Source organism: Mesoplodon densirostris, chromosome 4 (genome assembly GCF_025265405.1).
Source record: "Mesoplodon densirostris isolate mMesDen1 chromosome 4, mMesDen1 primary haplotype, whole genome shotgun sequence".
Classification (NCBI taxonomy): Eukaryota; Metazoa; Chordata; class Mammalia; order Artiodactyla; family Ziphiidae; genus Mesoplodon; species Mesoplodon densirostris.
Genome location: NC_082664.1, coordinates 151,371,740 through 151,398,147, shown reverse-complemented (window position 1 = coordinate 151,398,147; position 26,408 = coordinate 151,371,740). Strand labels below are relative to the sequence as shown.

The 26,408-nt window shown below is 47.5% G+C and overlaps 1 protein-coding gene across 3 annotated transcripts in view; it reads left to right on the top strand.

Annotated features, from left to right (window-relative positions):
• Positions 1-286: 286 nt before the first annotated feature.
• ARNT2 (aryl hydrocarbon receptor nuclear translocator 2) overlaps positions 287-26,408 on the top strand; it is a 194,182-nt gene continuing 168,060 nt past the window's right edge. The window contains exons 1-2 of one of the 3 annotated variants that reach the window (XM_060097492.1): positions 551-612; positions 836-1,316. Coding sequence is in view for 2 of the 3 variants with exons in the window: in XM_060097491.1 (XP_059953474.1) it covers positions 582-612 (31 nt within the window). In the remaining variant the exon portion in view is untranslated. Of the gene's footprint in view, positions 613-835; positions 1,317-26,408 lie in introns of all 3 variants that reach the window. The other 2 variants (XM_060097491.1, XM_060097489.1) reach the window with 2 other exon arrangements.

The following is a 26,408-nucleotide window of genomic DNA, read 5'->3' as shown; positions in this document are numbered from 1 at the left end:
CAGCACTGGGGCGCCTTTGTTTCTCTCCGTCTCCGAGACCCGCGTCCCTCTGCATCTTAAGAGGCTGCCCCCCCAGCCTCTCTGCCCCGGCCCTCTGGCCTGGGGACAGCGCCCCTCCGTGATGCGTCCCGGACACCCGGGGGTGGGGGAGACCCGGACCCAGCGACAAGGGAGGGGGCGCGCCTCCGGCCCGAGCCTGGGCACCTGCGCGGGCCCGAGGGGGCGGCCCCAGACTCGGGGGTCACCCCCCTGCCCGCGGCCCCAAGTCTCGCGGTGCTGCGGCCTGGCCGGGGGAGCCGCGGCCCGCCGCCCCCCGCCGCGTGACAAAGGCTGAAGCCGGAGGAGGAGGCCGAGGAGGGGGCGGAGGCGATAAAGGCGGGGGCGGCGGGCGGCCGCGGCGGCGGGAGAACGCGGAGGCAGCGCCCGCCCGCGCTGTCCTTTGTGTGGCAGTGGTGGCGGTGGCGGTGGCGGCGGCGGCGGCGCTTGGGCCTGCGCCGGCCTCGCCTGCCCCGGGTGGGGCGCCCGGCTCCGCGCCGCCCCTCCTCGTCCCCGCCCGGCGCGCGCCGAGCCTTCCGAGCAAGATGGCAACCCCGGCGGCGGTCAACCCTCCGGGTGAGTAGTGGCCGCGGGCCCCATCGCAGCCCGCAGGCCCTGCCCGGGGCCGGAGTGGGCCGGAGGGACTGGGCGAGCCGAGCGCCCCCGGGAGCACGGAGCCGGGCGCTCGACACCCCCTGGGGCAGGGTGGGGGGAGCGGCTGTCATTCTGCGCGGCAGCCTCAGCATCAGCAGCAGCAGCGGCATCTTCATCCCAATCTCTGCCCCATCCCGGTTTCCAGGACGCGCCAGCTCCTACCCGCGGGCGGCGGACGCTGGCCTCGCATCCCTGGGAACCAGAAGGGCCAGTCCAGGATCCACTTAAGTTCCGAAAATACCAAGCTTTGCCTTCCTCATCCGACGCCTTTTTCTCTTCCTGTTCCGGCCCCTGTGGCATCAGGCGTTGGCCGGTCTGGCGGGTAGGAGGGTACCGCGTTGACCGAGGGAAAAGTTTGGGCCCAGGATTCAACAGGGTGGAACTCCCCGGATGCTCCCCTGCCCGCCCCGCTCCCCCAGCGCTGGTCCTTTGAGACCTTTGCGACTAGCTACTATGTATCCTGATCTTCAATGGACACACACAGACAGTCTGTAGAAACGCAGCGTGGAGAAGCCCAGGCCGGTTCAACATCCTCTGCTTTCTAAGGCTGACCTGTTCTCGGGGTGCCGTCTATGACAACTCTGCTCAATGGGCAGATTTCAAAAAAGGGAAGAGTTCATGATCAGGTGGGAATATTGACCTGCTTTGGAATTGTAGCAGGGAGATTCTATTTTAGTTGGGAAAATGCCCTACCTTGTGAATAGGACAGCCTGAAGGGTGTCCGAGAATGGAAAGGGGGACACCTAGACAGACTGCTACAAAGTTTTGGGTGCTGTGCAGTGACTGCTATGGCCATGGCATGGTGCTAGATCCCTGTGGAGGATGCAGGGAGAGTAAGAGAGATGCCAGCCATCAGGGAATTCCCCGTAGAGGGAGGTCGTGGGGTGGGTGGGAGGGTGAACACCCACAATGCCTAGCAAAGAAAAAAAATGTGTCATCCGAGTTAGAGGTGAAGGATTCCTTCCATCTAAAGTGGTAAGGGAAAGGCTTTTGGAGGTTGGACATTTTAAAACTGGAGTTTAAAGAACTGGAAGGTTTGAATACACAGAGCCCCGTGCTGAAGCGACTTGCAGGTACAAGGGACGGCGTGAGCTATGGTGGACTTACTCTGAGCATGTGTAGATGCCAGTGGGTGGTTGGGGCATTAGAGGTATAAGAGGGAGCAGCGGAATATCACACAGACTGGTTGGGTGGTGGCCAGGCTTTAGAGGGCTTTGAAGGACAGGCTAAGGAGTATGGACTCTCGCCCTACACATTATGAGGGAGTTCTCTGTGGTACTGAATAGGGTGGCCACATGGTCACAGTACTTGTGGAAGATTAATTTGTCAGCTCAGTTGAGGTACCATGGAAAGGCGGGAGCAGGACTGGAGGCGGGGAGGCGGGGTCAAAATGAGGCAGGTGCTGGGGAGGTGAGACTTAGCGGCGCTGGCTTGGAACAGAAAGAGGAAGGACAGCACCGTTGAGCAGGTGGAGGAGCTCAGACTTGCACTGCTTAGATTGGGGGTAAGGGTGAAGGGGGTGGCCTAGGAGGCACTGAGGTGGGGTGGCCATGGAGACACCGAGGTGAAGAGCCTCAGTCGTTCCAAGGACGGAGGTTGCATTAGCAAAGTAGGGAGTCTTGGAAGAACAGATGAGTTCCCTGTCCAGAACGCTGAGTTTGAAAACAGCTGTGCCAGTTTGCTTGCGACCGAAGCCTGCCATTTCAACCTGTTCAGCTGCTTAAAAATCAATAGGAACTTGATCGATTTAAATGTTATGACATTAGAAAAAGCAAAGGAAGTTAAATGAGGATATTTTAGTCCAATGTAGGTTTATATTGGAAATAGGAATAAAATCAGAGGCAATGTACATTTTATATATATGTATATATATGTTTACACATATACACATATATGTACATACCGTTACATCTCTGTTTAAGGCATTTTGTCCATTACATCGTTCCGTGAGCTTAATGGAATAAATACAGGGCAGCTGCTGGGCTTGGCGGTGCTGAGCACACAAATGCCTGTGCCGTGGACTGTGGGACACTTGAATCAAGCAAGTGCAGGGCATTGTTTTTATTATTTGAAAAATAATAAAATAATTTGGCTTGCTTGATGGACAGTGATGTTTGTGTCTTTTCTCTGTTCGCAGAGATACCAGAGATCTTGAGCATGGTGAGACCTTCTCAAGGGAAAACTCCTTGAGGGGGTCGCCTTTTCTCTTACCCACCCGTCTTTTCTTTGAGTGGTCCTCTGCGGTAACCCTCAGATCTGTGGGGCAGGTTGTCCTCTCACCGTGTGAATCTTGAACTTTGGGGAAAGGGTGTAGTTTCAAGGAATACAGCTAAAGGTTAGAGCCCAGAGAGAGGTTTCAGATTTTTCTGGCAATTTACAACCAAGAGAGGCGAGGTGCCCAAGCTGGACACCCAGAGTCCACCTCTCAGAGGCGTGAGTCATGTGATGCTTCATTGAATGCCTCCTCCTCTTTCTCCCACCTCCCCCCTCTCCCCAGATGTTGTTGCTTTGCAAAGAACCAGAGCTCAGTGAACACAGGCAAATGCACTGGGAGGCACCGAGGTTTATTTCTGCTGCTAATCTGTGTCCAGGGTACAAAGGTGACAGGCCATCACTTCCCCACCCCTACCCACTTGTTCCTTTTTCTGAAGCTGACCACTGCACACCAGCAGACCCATTTGCAACGATGCTTGTCTGTGATGTACGGCAGGGGCACTCGGGGGTCTAGGTAATGACAGATGAAGTTGGAATCTTCCTGCTCTCATGTATTCAGGTGATCTGAGCCAGGTTCAAACCTCTCACCTGCCCCTTCTAGGTCCCCTGTTTGGGTTTTCAGATTCTACCAGTTACTCTGGGGGAGGAGTGGTCTTTGGAGAAGGAAAGGTTTGGCTTCCAGACATTCTTCTCATGGCATCTGCCACAGTCTGGTTCCCATCTCCTGGGCCCTCTGACCCCTCCCTATTTCTAGGTCATTGCAGTCCCTACCTTGGTTGCTGATATTATGGTAGTGGCTGACTTTCTCTATTCTTTCTAGATAGGAAGAACTTATGTCCTCTAGACTAGAGAATGGAACTCTAGAATCTTCTGTTCCGTATATATGTATTATTTGTTTCACTTCCTTTGGGTGATATTTAAGCCTTTCTGATTTGTATGCAATAATGAAGGTTTGAATTCGTTTCATGCCTGAAAGGGTATGTGCAGCTGAAATGGCACAGTTCGGAAGGGGACTGTTTTTCCAACTCCATTGTTTCCACCTTAATCTTGTGTAACTTAAGCATGAGGGAATCAGGTTCAAATTCAGACCAGTGATCATTAGGAATGATGCATTATCAGAGCACACTCAGAAATGAGTATTTGCAGAGTGTTAATAAAGCTTGCACATTTTTAAACTTCAGAGGTATGTTTTAAGAGATTTAGAATTTCTATTTTTTTCTGAAATCAACTATTAGATTTTTTTTCCCTCCAGGTTTCTGGTCTCTGGCATTTTAGTTTGGAATCGATTGTATAGTGCAGAAGATTCTTGGTGCAAATTGCCTTAGATGGAGGGATATTTGGGTCGGTTCAACAAACATATTGAACACCTTTGACCTACCAAACACCGTGCAGGGCGGAGGGCAATGTGAGCATCCCTTCCTCAACCTCGGAGTTCTGAGTCTAATAGGGGAGACGTCAAGACCACGTTTATAACAAAAGGAGGAATGAAATGAACTTGACTAGGTGTGTATGTGTCATGAGAGGAAGCTGTGTAGGGAGGTAGCTTCTGAAACTGGGCCTCTCAAAAAGAGAGAGTTTGGCCTATAGAGAATTTAGGAAGGGTCACAGAGAGCTGGGGGTGGGTGGATTTGTGAAAGTCTGGGGAACCGTCAAGTGGTTGTCTTCTCAGTGCTCTCAGGGACCCAGATGGACCCCCAAGAATGATGGGGTAGAGTTAGAGCTTTGGAGAGATGCTTGCTGTGATTGCAAGCTGCCCAGCAGCACTGCTTCCAGCTAGAGGTGGAACACCCAAAGGAGCTGAACATACACGTCCAACGTCTTTACACACTGCATTTCGTGCTTTCTAGAAGTCTCTTGATTGCAAGATACATCATTATTTTATGTGCTTCCAAGAAAAAACTGCTGCCAGTTCAGTGATGACGTACTATCAATCGTAAAATGCTCCTCCATTTCAGTGATGTTTCAGAAGATTGCATTTAGAACCAGTAAAATACTGTGCATTAAGAAAAAGTCAATTTTGCTGCCTCACCACCTGTAGGTAAAACATATGGTTTCTTTTTCCAGTAAAAAACGATACAGAGTTTGCCCTTTAGGCATGTGCCAGGGAGCCCAGTGATGAACCAACAGCCTTTTAGCACTTGTCAAAAGATAGGAGTGATATCTAAAAAAGAGATTGATTTATTCCTCAGTCAGTATTTATTAAGCAACTAGTATGTGTCAGTTACGGGGAGCTGCGCTAGCTTGAGGTTGGGAAGAGCTGGGCTGGTTCGAGGAGCCAGAACAGGCCAGGGTGGCCGGAGGACGGTGGGTGAGCAGGGGCGACGGGGGTGTGGGAGACCACTCACGGAGAGGCACGGATTGGGGTAGGGGGTTGAGGTTCGATTCTAAAAGCAACAGAGAGCTAGAGGGGTCTTGAGCAGTGGAGGCATGTGATCCCACCTGCAGTGGCTGCTGTCTGGAGAGCAGACTGGAAAGAGGCCGGCGGAGAAGCAAGGGTCCCGTTAGATGTTGCTGACGTGGACGGGGGGTGGCAGTGGGCGTGGAGAGAAGGAGATGGAGTTGAGATATATTTGGGGGCCAGGACGCCATGCCGAGCAGCTCCAGGGGCACCAGTTATATCCTCGGCCATCCTTGCGGTCGGGCAGGGTGCCTGCAGCACCTCTTTTTTGCGGGTAGCACCATAACTGTAGGGTACGGGGTTGGGAGAAGGTGCTGAGGGGGAGGGAAGAGTCAAGGATGAGTCCCAGCTTTCTGTCCTGACAGCCGGGTGGTGACGGGCAGATAGTGAGGTACACGTGGCCGTGGGGTGTGCTCGAGGCTCCTGCATTAGACTGTTGGGTGCAGGTGCCCAGGAGACACAGAGGTGGAGTCGCTGGGGAGACCGAGGGCCGTGTGCGCCTGAGGGATCTGGGCTGGAGAAATAAGTAAAGAGCAGCTTCTCTAAATGCTTTCCTTGGGGAAAGTGAGATCAAGGAGAGTGGAGCACTTGGACCAAATCCCCTCAGTTCCCCAGCAGGGCCTCCATTACTGCTTCATCATCGGCCTGTGCTGAGATTCACCAAGATGCACGGAGAAATCATTTCTGTGTCTTTTCCAGAACCATGACTCCACTCACAGTGTCAGCTCTGTGCTGGGCCGTCCTTAGGAAAGGAACGTCCAGCAGAGTTGCCCAGGAATGGGATATGCTGTGTGAGGAGGTGAGGGCGCTTTCACACAGAAGTGGGTAGGAGCCGTGCAGGTCAGGCTCATGCACTAGTTTAACACACAGAACTTCTTGTTCAATGAATAAAAATGGACTCCCACTTGTAGTCAAGCCCTTTCCCACGTGAGGGCTTTTGCCTGTGCTGTGTTCCTCTTCTTGGGATGATAAACTGCTCACCTGTCCCTTCCTCCTCTCTCCCACCCCCTCCCCACACCTAACCATTTCCCCATCCGACTCCTTTTGTTTCCTTATGGCCTCAGCTTGAATTCTTACTCCATTGGAGAAAGCCCCCCTGACCCCTTTATGCAGATAAAATGTGCCTGTAATGCATTCCGCCAGGCCCCTGCAGGGTGGACTTGGGTTGGAGCTCTTCCTGTCATGCGGAATGAAACAGTAAATCACCTAGATGTTTGATCCATGCCTGGGTCTCCTGCATGTCTGGGAGCCCCCTGAGGGCAGGGAAGGTATCTGTCACTGAAGTGGCCCCAGCATCCACCATATTGCCTCCTGTACAGCAGGCATATGCAGGAAGGTTTGCTGATGAGTGAATGTCTGGACGCCAGACAACTGCATCACAGTTTTGTATGTGGCTGCCTTGAAATGCCCACCTTGAAGAAAAGAAAGCATGTGCACTGTATCTGTGGGTCTCTGAAACCAAATACACCAGTGCTATCTAATCCAGATTCTGATTTTTATTGGTGGGAACTGATTTTGATCTGAAAATCCTACCAGAATAATCTGTCCCCACACCAGTGCCTCTAGACTTTATAATAAGGCCTTGGAAACACAAATATTATCCTTCTCCCCAGAAGGAGGGCAGGGCAGACTGGTAGTAGCCTGGAGACCAGCTGGTAGTGGTGGAAGACCCATATCCCCACCAGATTCCCTGTGAAAGCCCCACAAAGGTCCTCCCCTTTTGGGCCTTCTGCTCTGTGTGCGAAACTGTTGCTGTGGCTTGTGTAATCACCAGCAGTTACAGATAAGGTCCCCCGGGCTGGCTCTCCATCCAACTGCCCCCCCCCGGAGGAGCTGACACGGGTCCCAGGAAGGCAGCATTGAGGGGCCACAGGCCCTGGAATTGGAAGCGAGACCCTTTGCAGATAAGCAGAGCCTGCGTGGCTTTCAAGACTGACTGTAACAACTGGAACATTTTTCAGGGAAATCCACAAAAAAGCAAAAACGTTGACAAGTAGGTAATTCCTGCTCTTGTACATTGTACAGTAACATGGGGCATCTTTTACTGCTCCAGTTGTGTTGTGAGCGCAGCTAAGCAGAGCTTGGGAGGGGTCTTCTAGCCCCCGCTGAGGAGTTGGCTTCTTTCTTCCCCATAATCACTTTTCCTCCTGAACACAACAAGAAAGATACGTGTGGATTATGAAAAATTTGTAAACTATACATAAGTGCCAAGATAGTTCTACTACCCACTATTACGAGTTTTGCATATGTTGTTACAGACTTTTTAAAAAACGTCATAAATCAACACAGAATTGTTCAGAACATACCATTTTTTTCTACCTTCATTAATGGGAACAGTGTATCTTACCAGAGATACTGAAGTGTTCTGATTTATGGCCTTGTCATAATTTTTTGACTTAGTCTCATATTTAGGCATGTAATATTTGGTGTGCTTTTCCATTTGTCAGAATTACACACAGCATTGTAGTGTACCTCCCTGTATGTAAATATATAATTACATGACTTTTTTCCTTCGGGTAACTGCTAGAAGTGGAATTAAATAGCCAAGTGGGTTGGTATGTTTTTATTTTATATTGCTTTCCACAGAGGTTAAACCAGAGACTCACAGGGGTTCAGAGACTCACCTGGGGTCCCTAGGGCATACATGGACATGAGCTCAGATGCTCTGCTTCCTGCTCTGGGCAGGGCCCTGCAGCCCCCGCCAGGCTCCCCTCTGCCCCCGGGTTCTGTCTGCACCCCAGCCCTGCCCTTACCCGTTCCCTCTTTTCATATGGCCTTCCCAAACACACGTGCTCTAACTGTCCTGGAAACCTTCGATCCCTGTCTGTTGTCCACACATCCTCCTTGGTTTGAACTATCCATCCCCCACCAGACCACCTGGCTGCCCAGCCCCCAGACTCAGAGAGCACAGGGCGCGGTAGGGTGTTGTCCTTCCTGCCTGCCTTCTGTGGCCTTAGACAAGCTGTGGCAGTTACTGCCTCTTCAGATGCAGATTCAGGAGGTTTTAATAACGGAGGGTAAATGTGTTTGCTTTTGGTTTTGATGATCCCTGCTTGCCTTCCACAACTCTAAAAAAATAGAGACCAGCTGCAGGTGGCACTGGGCACCTCTGCACCCAGGCTCAGGTAGCAAAAAGAAAGGCTTGGATGTTGGCAGCCTGGGACGATTCTGGGGTGCTGTGTCCAGAGTGAAGAGCACCCCGGGGGGTTGGCCCAAGCCAAAACCAAGCTCAGTGGGTGGATTCAGAGCTTTCCGGGAGCCAGGTCAGTGGAGTACCTTGCTGGTAGCCTAGTGAGGGACCAGCGGAGAGGAGGGTAGTCTTACGTACACGGGGCACTCCTGGGGGCCCTACAGTGGCATACTTGTGGCCATCAGAGGCTCTCTGCCTGTTGAGAAATGCAACTTCCCGCCGGTTTCTGTCTGGCCTGCCAAGCTGCCCTAACAGCAGTTAAAGAAAATCCACTGGAATCGATAAATGATTGATTATTTATCAGGAGAGCCACATGGTTGCTCCTTACAGACAGCAATAGATGAGCTGGGTTCCAGACTTTGAGGCAACAGCAAGTAGCGAAGTTCGTTTTGCCCCCATTTATTTCATTCACAGCTGTCATCAAATGCTATTCTCTTTCTTCTCTTGGAGACTCTGACTGAGCCAAGTGGCGGAGCATCTAAGAACCCTGGCACGGGGGGGGGGGGCAGAGAGGTGTCCACACAGTGCTTATTGACTGGGAGACATTCCTGGTTGTTACAACATCAGGGGTGGGTGGGGAGGTAGGGTGGGAGGTGGCATCTTGGGGGTGGAGGCCAGGGATGCTGCTAAACATCCTACAGTGCACAGGGCAGCTCCCACAACAAAGAATGACCCAGCCCCAAATGTCACCAGTGCCAGGTTGAGAAACCCCGGTCTATGCCGACAGGACTTCTCGTAAGCCTCTGGGCAGTGGCAACTGGGAAAGGAAGCCAGGAGTTCCGTGGGGTACACAGCTGGCAGGAACGAAGGGGCTGGCCCCCGAGACCACCACTGCAGAGAACGAAAACATGGTGGCTTTAGAAACAAGATGGTACTTCTCAGAAAACTATGATATCCGTAATGGAAGTTAATTTAAACGTGAAATAACAGAACTGCCCGAATTTTTTATTATTATTTTTAGAACAGCATTGATGTTTCTATCACATCAGCAGGTTTAAAACGAGGCATAGTCTGGACTCATTTGCCATAATTTGATATGCTTGATGGATTCCAAGTCCCAGAAAGAATGAAATGAATGAATGTGATCAAGGATCACAGCTGTGTTCTCTCTCTCTGAAAGCATTTCACACCAGGAAACTTCTGATTTGTTAAAGCCAGCCTTCCCCGGGCACCCCTCTGCCACCTCTGCACAAAGGGTGAGGCGCCCAGTGCTGGGGGTGGTGTGTAGAGAGATGCTGAGCAAAGTAGGTTGGCCACACGTGTGTTCAGCCAGTGTCCACAGCAGGCAGGGGCAGGACAGTTTTATGCAAATGACTGGTGGCTTGTTAGAGGGCAGGGGCGAATGTGACCCCCCCCCCCAGCTCCTCCTGCAGGGCAGAGAGAGAGTGTATTACAGGAATGGCTCAGGGGCACACAGCTTGATTTAGCACCAGAGTACGTACCTTTCCCTGAAGTCAGCCTCACAAACCACAGGCCTCTGTTTCCTGCTGCCTGCCGGTCGTCTTGTCCACATCTCCCTCACGTTTTGCAAAGCCAGCATCTCCTCCACGCCCCCCTCCCCCAGGTCCTGTGGCAGTGAATGGCACCACACTCCATTCACTGGTCCAAGCCCGACATTAAGTATTTTAATTGCTTATCCAGCTAATTAAACAAATATTAATTGAATGCCAACTCTGTGCTCACAGTGGTGTGCAAAGCCAGGCGTGGTCCCCGCCCCCGTGGAGCTCACTGTGGGGAGAGTCGGCCGTTTATTAAACAGTCACATGCACGAGGGTATTATTTAAGTAAGTATCAGGAAAAAGAAAGGTGTCTTTGTGTCCAAATGCAACAGGAAGCCATTGAAGTGTTGTGAGCAGGGCTGTGACGTACTGGGAGGTGGATTTTGAAAAGATCCCTCTGGCTGTTGAATCAGGCCAGCCTGGTGAGGGCATCCATCCACCCCATCCAGGGAGGGGACCACCGGGGCCTCCTCCACGTGGCAGTGGACATGGAGAGAAGCAGGTGGATCCCTGTGATATATATAGGAGGTAAAGCCATCAGGACCAGATGATGGATCAGATTGAGCTGATAGAGGCGGCAGTGGCTAGGTTCCCAATTCAGTCACAGGAAGGGTAGGGTGCCATTTCCCAAGACGGTGAACGTTGATGAGGTCCTGGTATTTTGGTGGAGGTGGCAGGGAGATGACAGACTTGGCCTTGGGACACGTTGAGTTGAAGACATCATGAGCTCAAGGCATCCAAGTAGGGATTTGCCAGAAACGTCAAGTTGCTTCATTTCCCTTTTAGAGTTGGGATTTTCTTTTTTCACTACGGTATCCCCAGTGGCTTGAATGAGGCCTACCACATAACAGGTGCTTAATAAATATTACTGAATGAATGAATGAATGAATGGATTGGTCTCCAAGTCCCCCAAATTGTGAACCAATGAGAAGCAGCATGACCACTACAAGGTTCCTTTTTTGTTTTTAGTAACTTTTTTTTTTTTGTGGCACGCGGGCCTCTCACTGCTGTGGCCTCTCCCATTGTGGAGCACAGGCTCCGGAGGTGCAGGCTCAGCGGCCATGGCTCACGGGCCCAGCCGCTCCGCAGCATGTGGGATCTTCCCGGACCAGGGCATGAACCTGTGTCCCCTGCCTCGGCAGGCGGACTCCCAACCACTGCGCCACCAGGGAAGCCCTGTTTTTAGTAACTTTTTATGCTGAAGTAATTTCAGGCTTACAGAAAAGTTGCAAGAATAGTACACAGAACTCCTATATTCCCATCACCTAGATTCCTCAAGTATTAACGTTCACCACCTTTGCTTCATCAATTTCTTCAGTTTTTCTCTCTATTTTCCTGAACAATTTGAGAATACATGGTAGACACGATGCCCCTTTTAATTCTAAATACTTCAATGTATGTTCCTAAGAATAAGCACGTCCTCCTACAGAGCTACAATGTATGATCAAGATCAGGAAGTTAGTGGGACTTCCCTGGTGATCCAGTGAGTAAGATTCAGTGCTCCCCAATACAGGGGGCCTGGGTTCGATCCCTGGTCGGGGAACTAGATCCCGCGTGCATGCCACAACTAAGAACTCTGCGTGTCACAACCGAAACGAATCCTGCATGCTGCAGCGAAGATCCCGTGTGCGGCAACTAAGACCCGGCGCAGCCAAAATAAATAAATAAATAAATAAATTTAAAAATGTTTAAAAATCAGGAAGTTGGCATTAATATAACAGTATCATCTAAGCCGCAGACCTTATTCGTATTTTACCAGTTGTTTTTCATAGCCAAAACCATTTTTTTTTTGGCTCCAGGTTTAAACCAGGATTACAAGTTATGATGTCCCTTAGTCTCCTTTAATTCTGGAATAATTGCTGTCTTTTTTCGTTTGTTTTTTTCCCTTTCATGGCTGTAACATTTTTGCTGAGTACAGGCCAGTCCCTTTATAAAATATCCCTCAATTTGGTTTTGTTTGATGTTGCCTCACGATTACGTTGGGATTTTGCTTTTAAAATTTTTATCAAGAACCCCCCCCCCAAGTGATGTTATATCACAAGGCTGCTTTTAGCAGGCATTACTTAAAAGCGAGTCTCTGAGTCGATGAAGTCAAGGTCCTGTACGGATAAAGCTAAGGAAATATGCTTAGTGGTTCCACGCGCCATTCCCTGCGTGCTTGGCAAACCTCTTTGGGTTCTATACACCATATGTAGGCAGCTTCAGATGCTCCTTGTCGAGTGCAGGTCCCAGGGTTTTGGGGTTTTTTTTTTTAAAGGCTGTAAGGATAACACTTTCCTAACTAAATATCAACTTCACTTGACAAATAAAATAATTGTAATCTTACTGTGTAAGGGTTATCCTATCTCTAATAAAGTCAATAGGAAGTTGAAGTGTTTAATTACCAACTTTCCTGACATATGGATTGGAAAGCTTTTCAGGTAAGTTACTCATGTGGAATGGCTGAAACACACTGCAATTAACAATCGGATCTTCCTTCAAACAGTAATTAGTGTATGATTTGTCCTGCTCTTTGTGGCTGGTGCATATCCAGGTTTAGATTTGTATTTGTGTTTACTTTAGGAAGTGAATTTGCTGCTGCTTTTTTTTTGGCTGCACCACATGTGAGATCTTAGCTCCCCGACCAGGGATCCAACCCGGGCCCCCTGCATTGGAAGCGTGGAGTCTTAACCACTGGACCACCAGGGAAGTCCCCTGCTGTTTCTTCTCTAGTCCACTTAAAAACAAGTTTGCATTTTACTTCATTTTACTTTCAAAGAAAGACCTAGTGACTTAAAAATCAGATATTTGGGTGCATAATTTGCCTGCAGAAACTTGCTGAGTTTCTCCCCAAGATCAGAGAATCCCCGTCCTCCCCCCTTCCCTCTACCCCCTCTTGCCTTCTTTCTTTCTCCCTCTTTCTCCTCCTCCTTCATCTTCTCCTCCTTTCTTCCATTTGTCCTTCCTCCCTCTCTCCCTTGGTCCTTCTTTCCCTCCCCGCTCCCCCTTCCTTTTCGTCAAAGACCCAAAGGAACCAGAGAGGTTGGAGATGTTCGGGTGACCCCAGTAGCTCATGCTGGGTCATCTTGCTACCAGTATTTAAAAACCCAGACTCCTCTACTGTGTGTGAGTGGTGACGATGTGAACACCATCTACTGGGGGACAGTACAGGCAAAGGCCTCAGTTTTCCCATCTGTAAAATGCAGTGGCTTCTTCACTGGGCACTGACTGTACTGTGTGCTCAGGATTCAGAGGTGAGCAGAACACTGCCCCCCGGGCTCGAGGCACGGCGGACGCGGTGACCGTGGCTCGTGGTCTGGCTGGTTACCCTCTCGTTGCCACCGCTTCCTCACATGTACAGTGGTGCACCTCATTTGGTTGCATTGTGGATTAGATGGTTCTGTTGAACACCTTTTGGGATGGGTCAGCGGTGACTTGGCTCCCGGTAATTGTTTTTCACGGGGGCGCGGAACAGGGCCCAGGGTTCAGAGGTGAGGGGCATCTTTCCAGCTGGGCAGGGAAAACTTGGGGAACAAATAACCAAATGTGCTTGTGAAAGCAGGCAGTCTGGTGTTACCGGGGCTCTTCTGCGCGTGTGGGGATCACAAGCTGTCCCCGTTCCAGTATTCCTCCTCCCAGGCTCAATGCTGGGAAAGTCCCCGCCCTGCCTGTGCTGCTTACAGCCCTGGGAAGAAGTACATTGGCCACAGGGACAGTCCCTCCCCCACCCTGCTGGACTCCAGGCTTTTCCCTCCTGTCGTGCTGTGACTGTCCTTCTCGCCGTCCCTCCCTATTTGCTAGACTTTCTGCCCTGGTCCTGCCCCTAAGTGCAGACCAGTATGTAATGCCCTGTCCCCCACTTCTCTGCTCCCTGTCCTCACTGGCATAGTGGGGTGGGGGAAGGGTCCCATCGCCCTAGAACAAGTCTCCCTCCTGGCCTTTTCATACTCTGGACAGACTGGGATGGGCTGACCACCCAAGGGGGTCCCCTGTTGAATGCCTAGGGCTGCTGTGACCTCAGACACGGTGCCTGGGCGCCTGGAAGTGGCCTCTGCAGGTGGTGGCTTGGTGCCCCTGTCTCCTTCCACCTCTTGAACTGGCGCCACTGGGCCTCAGGCTGCATCCCAAGACATTTCAGTTTTGCACAATACTTTGTGGACAGAATAGGAGTTAGGACGTGTGTTTTCTTTGTTCAAGTTTATTCATTCGTCTTCATCCATTCAATAAATATTCATTAACTGTATGCCCTTTATTAATCATGGTGCTTAAGTGCTGGGATTATACTGGTTAGAAAGAATGGCACAGTCTGTGCCTTCAAGCATTTACAGTCTTGTAGAGGGCAGCTCCTTCCCTGAGTCATTCAGGCTGAATGTTCGCGCAGGATCTTAGGCCCGTCTACCACTAGGTGGCGCACTCACACAGGTAGCTCAGTCACTGAAACTCGACCTGCCTCAGAATCACCAGGAGGATGGCTTGTTAGTACCAAGTGCTGCCCTGTCCCAGAAGCTCTGTCAGTAGGTCTGGGTCGGGTCAGAGGGGGGTTGGGTTGACATTTGTATTTCTGACAAGTTCTCAGGTGATGCTGCTGGTCTCTGGACCACCCTTCAGGTCCACAGAAGCAGAAGCAGCTAAGCCAATACTGTGCCCACTGCCAGCTAACTCAACCTGTCTCAAGGCTTCTGGATCTGTGAACTTAATGGATCGTTCTGATGGCTGGACGTAATAGCCTCATTTCACAGATGAGGAAGTTGACAGCTGGTAAGAGGCAGAGCTGAGACTGGCACCGATTCTGATCCTAAGTTCACCCTCTTTCCACTGTCACACTGGCTCTCCCTGGGTGGTTTGGGAGAGAAGGAGGAAGGTGAATGACTGAGCGGACCTGGGGAGATGTGAACTAGAAGTGTGATAAGCATTCCAGGCGGCAGGAGAGGTGGGAAGAGGGCTGTATTCGTGCCCAGTCCTGGCTCTATCCGACATTGGCCTGGTTTGTGTTCTTGGGCACCCCGCGTTTTCTCTTTGAGCTTTTATTTTCTCATCTACAAAATGAAGGTTTGGACCTTGGTGTGGGGATTTGTTTCATTTATTGTGCTGGGTATTCAGTGGGCCCTTTCAATCAAGAGACTGGCCTTAGGGCTGAAATTTTTTTTTTTTTTTTTTAGTAAATTCTTTCTCTCTAGCCTCTCTTTCTGGAAATTCTGTTAGTTAGACACAGACCTCCTGGATTGATCATCTCTCTCTTCTGTCCTTCCCCAGCTCCTTGATTGCTTTGGGGAGGTTTATATTTCTTTAGAAAACAAACCTCCAGTCTCATTCCTTGGGGGAAATGCCAGCTTGTTGGCATTAGGGGTTAGACGTTCCTTCCTGTCATTAATGGTGTGTCAGGAAGAAAGGGGGGATGAGGCATGTGTCACTGGGCCTCCTTTAACTGGAAAACGGTGGCTTTTAAAAGAAGCATCTAGATTCACTTTTCTTTTAAAAGAAAAAGATTCTCTAACTGTGTAAAACAAGAGAAGCCAAACTATACCACCATGTACTACTATTTACAACTTGAAAAAAGTGATTTAAAGGTTTGAAAATAAAAGGACTGACCATGGTCTGTCAGGCCAGTGCAGACAAAAGGAAAGCTGTGATCACAATTTTAAAATCAGTAAAAAGGAAATTATTGCCAAAGCATCTAATGGTACAGAGAAATTATTACCCTATAATTTATTGGTTTTGAACCTTAAGGCACCCAACAACACTGTATAACTGATATGAATTTCTTATGATACCTTGCGTGGAAACCCCATCTTATTGCTTTATTTTTACCCACCAAATTAAACCTGCCTCATCTCTGCCAGGTTGGCTGTTGGAACATCCATTTTCATTTTTCCGGGGAAGATACACCCTTTGGTCATTTATGACACCTTTGGACCTTACACAACTCAGGAAAATTGGAAACAGGCCTCTGGTCTTTGGTAGTTCCCAGTGAGATGCTCATTACCCAGACCCTTAGGTCTGATTGAAGGCAACCTGCTGGCTAGCTGTCATTTAGTCCAAGTGGGCTGTCAGGAAATTATAGCATTGAAAAATAAACAAAAATTAGGAAACTGATGGATGAGTTAAATAGCTACTAAACACAGATGAATAGGGAATTAATGAATTAGAAAGTGGAATGAAAGAAATGACAGAAGTCAGCATAAGGATCAGAGTTAGAACATATCAAAGAGTGGCTATGAGACAAAGAGACTAGGCTTCCTACTTCTTTTTTTTTTTTAATTGAAGTATAGCTGATTTACAATGTTGTGTTAGTTTCAGGTGTACAGCAAAGTGATTCAGTTATACATACACATATATCTGTTCTTTTCCAGATTCTTTTCCCTTATAGGTTATTACAAAATATTGAGTATAGTTCTCTGTGCTACACAGTAGGTTCTTCTTGGTTATCTGTTTTATATATAGTAGTGTGTATAGGTTAATGCCAAACTCCAATTTATCCCTCCCCCCCCGCCACTTTCCCCTTTGGTAACCATAAGTTTGTTGTCCATGTCTGTGGTTCTATTTCTGTTTTGTATATAAGTTCATTTGTATCATTTTTTTTAGATTGCACACGTAAGCGATATATTTGTCTTTGGCTTACTTCACTTAGTGTGATAATCTCTAGGTCCATCTGTGTTGCTGCAAATGGCATTATTTCATTCTTTCTTTATGGCTGAGTAGTATCCCATTATATTATATATGTACCACATCTTCTTTTAAATTTATTTCTTTACTTATATTTATTTTTGGCTGCGTTGGGTCTTCATTGCTGTGCACAGGCTATCTCTAGTTGCGGCGAGCGGGGGCTACTCTTTGTTGTGGTACACGGGCTTCTCATTGCAGTGGCTTCTCTTGTTGTGGAGCATGGGCTCTAGGCGCACAGGCTTCAGTAGTTGTGGCACGTAGGCTCAGTAGTTGTGGCACACGGGCTTAGTTGCTCTGCGGCATGTGGGATCTTCCCGGACCAGGGCTTGAATCCATGTCCCCTGCATTGGCAGGCAGATTCTTAACCACTGAGCCACCAGGGAAGTCCCTGTACCACATCTCCTTTATCCATTCATCTGTTGCTGGACATTTAGGTTGTTTCCATGTCTTGGCAATTGTAAATAGTGCTGCTATGAACATAGGGGTGCTTGTATATTTTCGAATTATGGTTTTCTCTGGATATATGCCCAGGAGTAGGATTACAGGGCCATATGGTAGCTCTATTTTTAGTTTTTTATTTTATTTTATTTTTTAATTTTTATTGGCGTATAGTTACTTTACAATGCTGTGTTAGTTTCTGCTGTACAGCAAAGTGAATCAGTTGTACATATACATATATCCACTCTTTTTTAGATTCTTTTCCCTTATAGGTCATTACAGAGTATTGAGAAGAGTTCCCTGTGCTATACAGTAGGTCCTTATTAGTTATTTATTTTATATATAGTAGTGTATACATGTCAATCCCAATCTCCCAATTTATTTTTAATTTTTTAAGGAACCTCCATACTGTTCTCTATAGTAGCTGAACCAATTTACATTCCCACCAGCAGTGTAGGAGGGTTCCCTTTCCTCCACACCCTCTCCAGCATTTATTGTTTGTAGACTTTTTGGTGATGGCCACTCTGACCGTGTGAGGTGACACCTCACTGTAATTTTGATTTGCATTAGGCTTCCTCCTTCTTATGTGCATGAATTAGAATTCCAGTCAGAGATAGTAGGGAGAACAGGGGTGGGGCAATATTCGATGACAAGAGGCTGATAATTTCCCAGAAGTAACGAAGGGCGTTGAGCCTGAGATTCAGAAGCTACAACAAATCCCGGAAAAGATACCAAGAAATCCCAACCTAAACAAAATGTAGTGAAAATAGAGAACACCAAGGACACCGAAAAATCCTAAAAGCAGTAACAAAGAACAGGCAGATCACCTACACAGCAGTGGCAGTGACAGCCAACCCTTGAACAATTCGGAGGGTTAACCCACATACAGCCTGTAGTCAGCCCTCCGTATCCCCGTTCCTCTGCATATGTGGATGCAACCCACCACAGACCGCGTAGCTCTGTAGTATTTACTATTGAAAATATACACGTATCAGTGGACCCATGCAGTTCAAACCCGAGTTGTTCAAGGGTCAGCTGTAGATTGATGAGTGACTTCTTGACAGCAATAATTCAAGCCGGAAGACAATAGAATAATAATTTCAATACGCTAGTTGAAAATAATTGTAAACCTAGAATTCTAAACTTTACAAAATTTTCCTTTTAAGAATGAGAGGAAAATAAAAACATTTCAAGATAAATAAATCAAGAGAGTTACAGATTTCATCAAAGAAGCTTGTAAAGGATCTAGTTCTGAGAGATGGTAAGTAACCCCAAATGGAAGTTCTCAGGCCCAGGGGGGAATGCTGAGCAAAGAGAGTGATGAACACAGAATAAACAGAAGTATGCTTTGCATATAAATAAATAATACTAACATGTACTTTATGGAGTGATCAGAGGTAAAGCTATGCCATTCAGGATTACTGAACTCTGCCAAGTATGTGTAATCATATTTCTAGAGTAGTAATTAATGCGTATAGAGTATATAACCTTCGAACTAGCAGAACAACAACAGAATGGTGTATATAACCCCCATCTGCAATAAAACAGCAACAAAGGAGGGGAAAAGAAACAGAAAAAGTGGGACAAAAAGAAAAAAAGCAGTAGAAATAAGTCTGTACTTATAAATAGTCCCAATAAATTAATAAACCTTTGTTTCTGGATTAGGAAACAAAGATTGTCAAATTAGATTCTGGAAAATGTATATATATAGACATATGTGGTTTACTAGAATCATATTTAAAATGTAATACAAGGAAGTGTGAAATTTTTCCATTGGAAAAGTTTATAGCTTCAATAGGGAATGTTTTATTTCTTAAGGTGGGAATTTTTTGTATAAATTGCATTCCCTTTTGCATATCTTAACAGTTTTCATAAGTTAAAATTTAAAAATCAGCTTAGGGCTTCCCTGGTGGCGCAGTGGTTAAGAATCAGCCTGCCAATGCAGGGGACACGGGTTCGAGCCCTGGTCTGGGAAGATCCCACATGCCGCGGAGCAACTAAGCCCGTGCGCCACAACTACTGAGCCTGTGCATCTGGAGCCTGTGCTCCGCAACAGGAGAGGCCGCGACAGTGAGAGGCCTGCGCATGGCCATGAAGAGTGGGCCCCGCTCGCCGCAACTGGAGAAAGCCCTCGCACAGAAATGAAGACCCAACGCAGCCAAAAATTAAATAAATAAATAAATTTATTTTTAAAAAAAATCATCTTAGACCAAGTTACATATCAATAGAGAAAATATTTTTAAAGTATGTGAGGAAGAGTTAATATCAATGTATGTATATCTGTACACATGTGTGTATGTGTGAGTGTGTGAGTCTATGTGTGTATACACAAACAATAAAAGGAAGACTAAAACCTCAAAGACCATTTTTGAAATAAAGAACTAAGCAATTCAGAAAATAAATAAAAATAATCACAATTATGTTTAGATTCACTGATAACTAATAAAAGTCAAAACAAGGTATACATTTTGCTTGTCAGTTTGGCAACAGTTAAAAAAGCACATAGAATCTTGCATTGGCCGGGAAGTTCGTTTATTTCTGGTGGTAGTAAATGTGTAAACTCTCTGATTCAAGTATGTTAATCGACTTTAAGAAAATAATCAGGGTGAGAAAATAGCTCATACAGAAATGATTTTTGCAGTGTTGTTTATAAACTGGAAGCAATCTAAATGTCCAACAATGACAAATAATGGTTAAATTATTTGTATGTATTTTAAATGGCCTATCATTTAGGCATTACAATGATGATATACTTCTATTTTTATTGACAGGAAAAAGCTTCATGATTTATTAGTTGAGAAAAGTAAATTCTATAAATAATATGATCTTATTCATATTAAATATATCTATATTTATTTGTATTTATATATGTACAGAAAGGGGTCTGGATTCATATTCAACAAAAAGTTAACTATAGTTACCTCTTTTTGCGTAAGCATATTTTCCAGCTTTTTTGGTCTTGTAATTTATAATAGAATAAAATTTTAAATAGAGAATGTGTTCCTAACTTAGAGGCCATGTTTCGTATTGTGTGATTAAAAGCAGTAGCTTTTAAATCCAAGGTACGTTGGTTTGCATGCATTTTAGCTCTAGCCATTACTTAGCTGTGTGACTTTAGGCAGATTACTTAGCCTCTTAACTTTGGTTTCCTTATCTGTGAAATGGAATAAGAACAATACCTGCCTTCTGGAGCAGTTGAGCTGAGCTGTTGAAATGTGACGCTGCATGTAAAGTGTTTAGCATGGTGTCTGTCTGTTTAGCCCAGTACATGTCAGCTGTTCCCATCACTGGAATCATTCTGGCTATGAGGACCATTTCCACATGGAGCTGAGAAATGATTCTCAAGTAATCTGAACAAGGGCAGCTTTGAGCAGTCAGTGTGGAAGCACACAGCAACTCCTAACACTAGGAGCACATACCTGTCAAAGGAATGAGTCACGTGATCCGTTATGTCACATGTCCTTTTCAGTGTCTATTGAGATAAGCACAGGTTTTTTTTTTTCTTATTTAAGCTATTAATAGATTTCCTAATGGTGAATTATCTGCATCTTCCTGGAATAAAAGGTACATGGTAACACTGCATGGTTCTTCTAATATTATTAATGTAAGATATGCTGGATTTGATTTGCTAAGATTTTATTTAGGGCTTTTCCGTCCATATTAATGAGTGAGATTTTTCTGCAAATACAGAATTTGTAGTGTAACCAGTGAAGCATTGTGCTTGTCCAATAATTCATCATATATACAGATTGCAAGTATTTATTGTGTGTGTGAGAGAGACACAGAGAAGAAAAAGAAGAAGAAGGAAGGGAAGGGGAAAGGGAGGGGGAAGGAGAGGAGGAGGAAGAGGAGAAGGAAGGGGGAGGGGGAGGGAGAGGAGGAGGAGGAGGGAGAGGAGGAGGAGGAGGAAGAGGTGGGAGGGGGAGGAGGAGGAAAAGGGGGAGGGGAGGAGGGGGAAGAGGGGGAGGGGGAGGAGATGGAGGGGGAGGGGAGGAGGAGGAAGACGGGGAGGGGAGGAGGGGGAGGAGGAGGAGGAGGGGGAGACTCAGAGAAAAATAAAATCACAGTATGTTTGCCAGGATTCTTTCACTCTCAGAAGACAGACGGCCCAGTTCAAACTAGCTTAAACAAACCATGCAGGAATTGTTCCTAAAGTTAGGATAGCCAGGCGGGCGTTTGGCTTCAGATAAAGATCCAGAGGTGCTAGCACTGTACCTACGGCACTGCTTGCCTTTCCTTCGGTCCTCTAGCCCTTCCTCTTGTGCTGGCTTTAATCTCAGGCAGGCTCTCCCCGAGTGGTGGTCCAGTTACATCTCATCAGCGAAACTCCTGCAGAAGTCAGATGATGTCACTGAGCCAGGGTCTGTTGCCAGGGGATGCAGTACTCTGACGGACCAGATCTGGGCATGTGCCCACCCGAGGAGCCCTCTTGGGGTCCCACTTTAGCCACATGGACTGTGAGTGTGTGTGTGGGAGGGCATATCTCAAACGTGGTTCTCAGCACTGTCACCAAAGTGCAGAAGGGGACGGGACAGGCAGTTCAACAGATGATTGATTATCCGTAATTGATCAGGTGCTTTTGTGTGTCCCAGGTTGTGGTTACTTCATTTGGTTTGCACACCACTCCCATGAAGTTTGGTTTTATGTCACTTTACTCCTGTATTTATTGGGGAGATGCTCAGAAGCTTTCCCAATTTGGCAGGACTATAGAGTGGTAAAGTCAGTCCAAGTTGAGGACTCCTCTCCCTCAGTGGGGCTGCTTCTCTGGTCAGGACAGCCTGTGCCACGTCTCCTGGAGATGCTCTCAGGCCAGCCACGGCAGTGTCATTGTCAGTGTCCCACGTGGTTTTACTATGGCACCCTCTTGTCTGTAATAGTGCTGTAAAATCTGCCTGCGGGTAGAAGCCAAAGTGATTGTACCCTTACTGCTTCACTGTCACCTAAAACCTTTCCTTTCAGTTGTCTGAGTCATAATTTTCCTTTGGTTTATTGACAAAACAGCTTTTACTGTTTTCCTCCCAAAGAGCTCTAAAAAGACAAACAGGCAGAGGATGGATTTCTAATTTGTCTCACAAACTCAGGCTTCCAGACACAACTGAAACCCAGAATCTTTGCTTCAAAGATGCGAATGTGGAGCTGTCTCTATCTATGGTTGCTTCCACGAATCTGACATGAATTTTGTAACATTCCTTGTGAAAAATAAATCTTGTTTTGCAGCACAAAGCGCTGAAGTTGAAGGATCACATAAGACGTACAGCAAGCGAGTTGTTAAAATAAACACTTACCACAAAGATGTTTTTGCAGAGTAACGGGATATTAGTCCATATCCAGCTGCTCTTGACCAAGTCTTGGCACACTGGGTGTTTTTGCTTTACAATATTGAAGGTCTGCTCAGAGTAGCCTTGTTTCTGTCAAGATGTACATAAATGAGGTAATCAAGATGAGGATGAACAGGGACTCAAATGCCTTTAAATAGCTCAAGACAAGAATGTCCTTCCTGGGAGCCTGAAATGCTGTGTAATCTTTGACTTCTTAAATGTAGAGCAGACTTCCTGTTTCTGCTAGTGTGGCTCTCTAAATGGCTGTTTTAAAATCTGAAACCCTAAGACGCACGTTTCTTTTCCACTCTCTTCGATGAAGATAGCTATATCAATAGCATCTCTACAGGGTGACCTCTGAGGGTCGTGATCCATATTTGCTCCCTATTTCAGGTTCCCCAGTCTATCCAGGAGGCTCGATTGAATTAAGTACTCTTTAGAAATGGAGATTTACCATTTATTTGGTGTATGGATAAAAGAGAAAAGATGGAAATGTGATTGATTGCCTTCTGTGGCCAGGGAGGTAGATTCTTGAGGTCCGTGCTTCTTCTCAAGATAAATGTGGATTATCGGTAGCTCCTAACAGCTCCTGGGTCATGCTGGCCCCCATATTTTCTTTGTTAATTTTTTTTAAAGATTTTTTGATGTGGACCATTTTTCTAAAAGTCTTTATTGAATTTGTTATAATATTGCTTCTGTTTTATGTTTTTGGTTTTTTGGCCTTGAGGCATGTCGGATCTTAGCTCCCCGACCAGGGATCAAACCCACGCCCCCTGCATTGGAAGGTGAAGTCTTAACCACTGGACCTCCAGGGAAGTCCCCTGGTCCCCATATTTTCTACTTTGAGCATAGCTGGACAAGTAGAGTTGGGTTTTAGGATATTATCTTAATAGGATACCTAGAACAGCAATCATAGGAGCCCCAGGCTGCCATCAGAATTCAGCTCCTCTTGACCTTCTTTCCATCAGAGCAAAAGCCAACTTCTTAATGGCCCCTTTCTCCCGAGGCCACTACCTAGGAGGGGGCAGGGCCGAGGAGAGGGAAGACTTGGTTAACACAGGGGTGTGGTCATCGTTCATTGGGTTGGTTTCCCTCGGTGTCCACGAAGAGTAAAAAAGTTTTCACTACTCTTAATCTGGTTAAATTGTTTAGAACACCTTTCACAAATGAAAGGCATTCTTTTGGACTAGGTGCTGTTGACCAACTGTATTCACTTGGGCTGCCATAACGAAATACCACAGACCCGGTGGCTTCAACAACAGATATTCATTTTCTCACAGTTTGGAGGCTGGGAAGTCCAAGATCAAGGTGCTGGCCCATTTGGTTCCTGACGGGAGCTCACTGTCTGGCTTGTAGAGAGCTGAGGCTCATCCTGCTGAGACCTGAGCTTGTGTGCTCTGTGTCCCTGTCCCCCTCTCTCCTAAGACATTTAAAAATTACTTCTTTGTTCACAGCTCAAACTGAGTCTGTATGGGACCATCCCGCTCAATTTTGAGTTTGCAGTAGTGCCTGGCATGGCACCTGATAGAAGACGGCTGCCTAGAAAACCTTAACGGAAGGAAAGCAGGGAGTTTTGAGCCTCAAGATTGAAAACAAGTGAGGTTCTGCTGATGGAAGGAATGGAAGTCAGCTTACCAGATGGTTCGGGAAGGAAAAACTGAGTTCCGTTTTAGAATATAAAGATTGAGGTGAACCGTGGAACCTCTAGTCCATACATCATTGCCAAGTGCCAAGTAGTTGAAGATCATGTAGTCGTACGTCTTAGGAAGATACAGGTCATTGATTTTAACCCTGTAGTCACAGCAGGGATCCCTATGATAAAGCCATGGCCCAACAGCTCCCCACCCCAGGCCCTGCCTGGTGCGTGCTGGGTGACGTGTTCATTTATAAGGCATTTAGACAGTCCCGTCCCAGCTCTTGGAACGTTCTCTGCTACCCTTCAGTTCTACTATAATTCCTCCTCGTTCCTGTCACCTGAGGGCTTACAGTCTGCATCCAGCTTCCCTTCCTCCTGCCCAGCCAGCCCCACTCTGCCTCGCCGTGTCTCTCTGGCATTCATGGTTAGATCACCCACCCTCAGCAGCTGGTCCTGATGATGGTGAAGGACAGTCTCTGCTTGTCTATTGTATTGACCTGCGGGCTGAGTACAGGGACTTACACACCACTGGTGTTTGCATAATAAGGACTGGACTCATCTAATGACTGAGTGGAACACTCACTGTGGGCCAGAGGCCCAAGATCTGGGTGCTTTCCTCCAACCCTGCAAGAGGCAGTGCTGTGGAATGGTTCACCCTGACCATGTCTGTGCACAGACTTGGAGGACGCTAGGGAGACTGCTGAGCAGTGAGCCATGCTCGTATGTGCATTGCCATATTGACCTACTAACTGTTTCTTGGACATTATCTCATGAGGCATGAGTACACGGGTTGCATCATTTACAGATGCAGCGGGGGTGGGTCAGAGTGTGGCTCACCCAGCTTCACAGGTGAGCAAAGAAGGGACCTGGATGTTCTTGTGTTCCAGCCTCAGCATTGTGTTCAACCTTATACCGCAGCTGTATTGCGGTTGTGTTGCGGTACAACCTTGTACCGCAGGGATGATCTCAGCTGCTTGAAACCACTGTCCGCCGAAGTGCCCTCAGTTGATAAATGTGAGAAGTGATACTGAAGGAGGGTCCAGGTCACACAGAGGAGGAACTGGCAGAACTGAGACCGTGAGCTTTGTGTCCCACGTCCCTGACACATGCCTTCACAGAGCAGATTCTTCAATTTAATAGGGGCGAATTCCATTCTCTTCTGGAAGAGAGATGCAGAGGATTCTGAGGAAGCAGAGAACCACTTTCGGTTCAAAGTGAGCGTTGTCCCTTTAACATGCAATTCCCAACTTTCATTCTCTGTCATCTGCTCATATCCACATCTGGCCCCTGGATCTAGAAATAGACAAAAATAATTTTGTGACGTGTAATGAACTTAACCCTCAATGTTTATTTGACACATCCTTTGCGCCAGGAAGTGGCCTGGAAAATATGCAGGGTTTTCTTGATACAGTGTAAGTCACCAGAAGGTTCTTTCTTCTCAGAATGCCTTTTCTATGTTCCAAGCCTCCTTTTAGGATAGAAAGCAGAGGAAATGAACTTGACTGACACAGCTTTTCAGAACAAAGGGATGCTGTGGCCTAATACTGCTGGGTCGAAGTTCCCAGCAGAGCCTCCGCCCAATCAAGAAAGCCAGGCCCTTTCTCGTGCCAGCCAGGGTCACGACCACCATTCTGTCCTAGGAAGCGACAGAAGCACCCCTGCACCCCTGCCTGGCATCTCGTCCTTTTCCCTACTCTGCCCCCCTTGGAGTCACATCCACAGGACATCACTGTCCCTCTGAGAAGTGCCAACAGGGCAGCCGGTGAGGGACCACCAGCCGTCATCAGGATCTTTTCATCCCCTCAGAAGGGTTCTCTTGCCCTTCAGGTCTCCTCCCCAGGATGAGAGCCTCTGTTCCTGGTACCACCATGGCTTCCTAGGCCTTCTGAATCGGTACCAAATCTGTGACTGGGCTTTCACCCTCTAAGATGAGTCAGCAGGTCGTATGACGATGTGTGTGGTCCCGGCTCTGAGATCTAGGTGGTCTCCCCACTTCCCAGGCCCAACCAGCCTCTCTTCTCCCCTGTCCCCCAGCCACGCTGGCCAGTTTCCTTCCAGACCCTGGATCTAAGGTAGACGCGTGGGAAAATGGAAAGGTCAACTATGTGTCATTTGTATGGTCAAACCAGTCAAACCCACAGCAGAGCTCCTAAGTCAAAGTTCTTCCCCTCCAAAAGCTCCCTGGGTGTATTCCCTCTTGGGATACCCCGGAGCCAGGAAGAACAAGCCCAGAGGAGACCGAGCCCAGAGGACCCCAGATGCCACCACCGCCGGTCTCAGATTTGACGTGTAAATGGTTTAGGCTCTCCTTCCTGGCTTCTCCATACCCTTCTCCTGATGTCTTTGAAGGGCTGGATCTGCCTGATGCTTCAAGGATATTGGT